At 57.5% G+C, this 855-nt stretch overlaps 1 protein-coding gene across 1 annotated transcript in view; it reads left to right on the forward strand.

Moving 5' to 3' along the window:
* The first annotated feature begins 221 nt into the window (after positions 1-221).
* Rab35 (RAB35, member RAS oncogene family) overlaps positions 222-855 on the forward strand; it is a 17,893-nt gene continuing 17,259 nt past the window's right edge. The window contains exons 1-2 of the mRNA XM_013349430.2: positions 222-328; positions 563-829. Coding sequence (XP_013204884.1) covers positions 222-328; positions 563-829 — 374 coding nt within the window. The remainder of the gene's footprint in view (positions 329-562; positions 830-855) is intronic.

Consider the following 855-nt stretch of genomic DNA (forward strand, 5'->3'; position numbering starts at 1 on the left):
CCATCCAGCTAAGTATCATAGGCTGTCCAAGAAACTTTAATGTGTTACTATGTGGAGTGGTTCAGACAGAAAAACTAATTTGAATTATAAATTCAGTAAGAATCTATACCTTTTTTTTTTTTAACATCACGTTTTTTATGGGGAGAGATCAGGAGATTGAAAGAACACGGCAGTGTCCCAACAGGAGCTTGGCTGAAAAGTACTGAAAGGTTGTACGAAGCATGACGAGGGGGCTGCCTGTGGAGCTCAGCTCAGAGTGCTTGCGTAGCATGGTGCGAAGTCCTGGGTTCGAGTCTCAGCACCACATAAAACTGGACTGGGGGTACAGGTAGGAGGGTCAGAAGTTCAAGGCTATCCTCGGCTACTCAGCGAGCCTGGGGCCATTCTGGGCTACTTGAGAACCTGCTGGGACAAGTCAAAAGAAACAGGAATGGAGTAATCCCTCAAATCGCAGTGAGGATGGCGGTAGCCGCGCACCGGGAAGGGCAGGTGGGCATCCACCCAAACTGGAAAAACCTGAGGTCGGTTCTGAATTGCGTACGGCTGAGTTCCGGCGCCCCAGGCTCCTTAGGCCACGGGAAACTGAGGCCGAAGGAGCGGCCGCGCAGGCGACCAGGGTGCGCCCTACGATCCGAATCCGGAACCGCTTCTCGTTCGGCCAGAAGCGTCAGGTTCTCAGGGTCGCGGGGCTCGGAGGCGACTTCCGCCCAGCGCTGACCTCCAGGACGAGCTGCAGCCGGTACCGCCTCCCTTCCGACGGGCCGGCCGGACGGCTCGGGTCTCCTCCGGGCCCCGGCCGCCGCGCTCGCACAGGACTCCGTCGGGGAGCGTGCGTCGTGCGCACGCGCGAGGAGG

This window comes from Microtus ochrogaster, chromosome 2 (assembly GCF_000317375.1).
Source record: "Microtus ochrogaster isolate Prairie Vole_2 chromosome 2, MicOch1.0, whole genome shotgun sequence".
Classification (NCBI taxonomy): Eukaryota; Metazoa; Chordata; class Mammalia; order Rodentia; family Cricetidae; genus Microtus; species Microtus ochrogaster.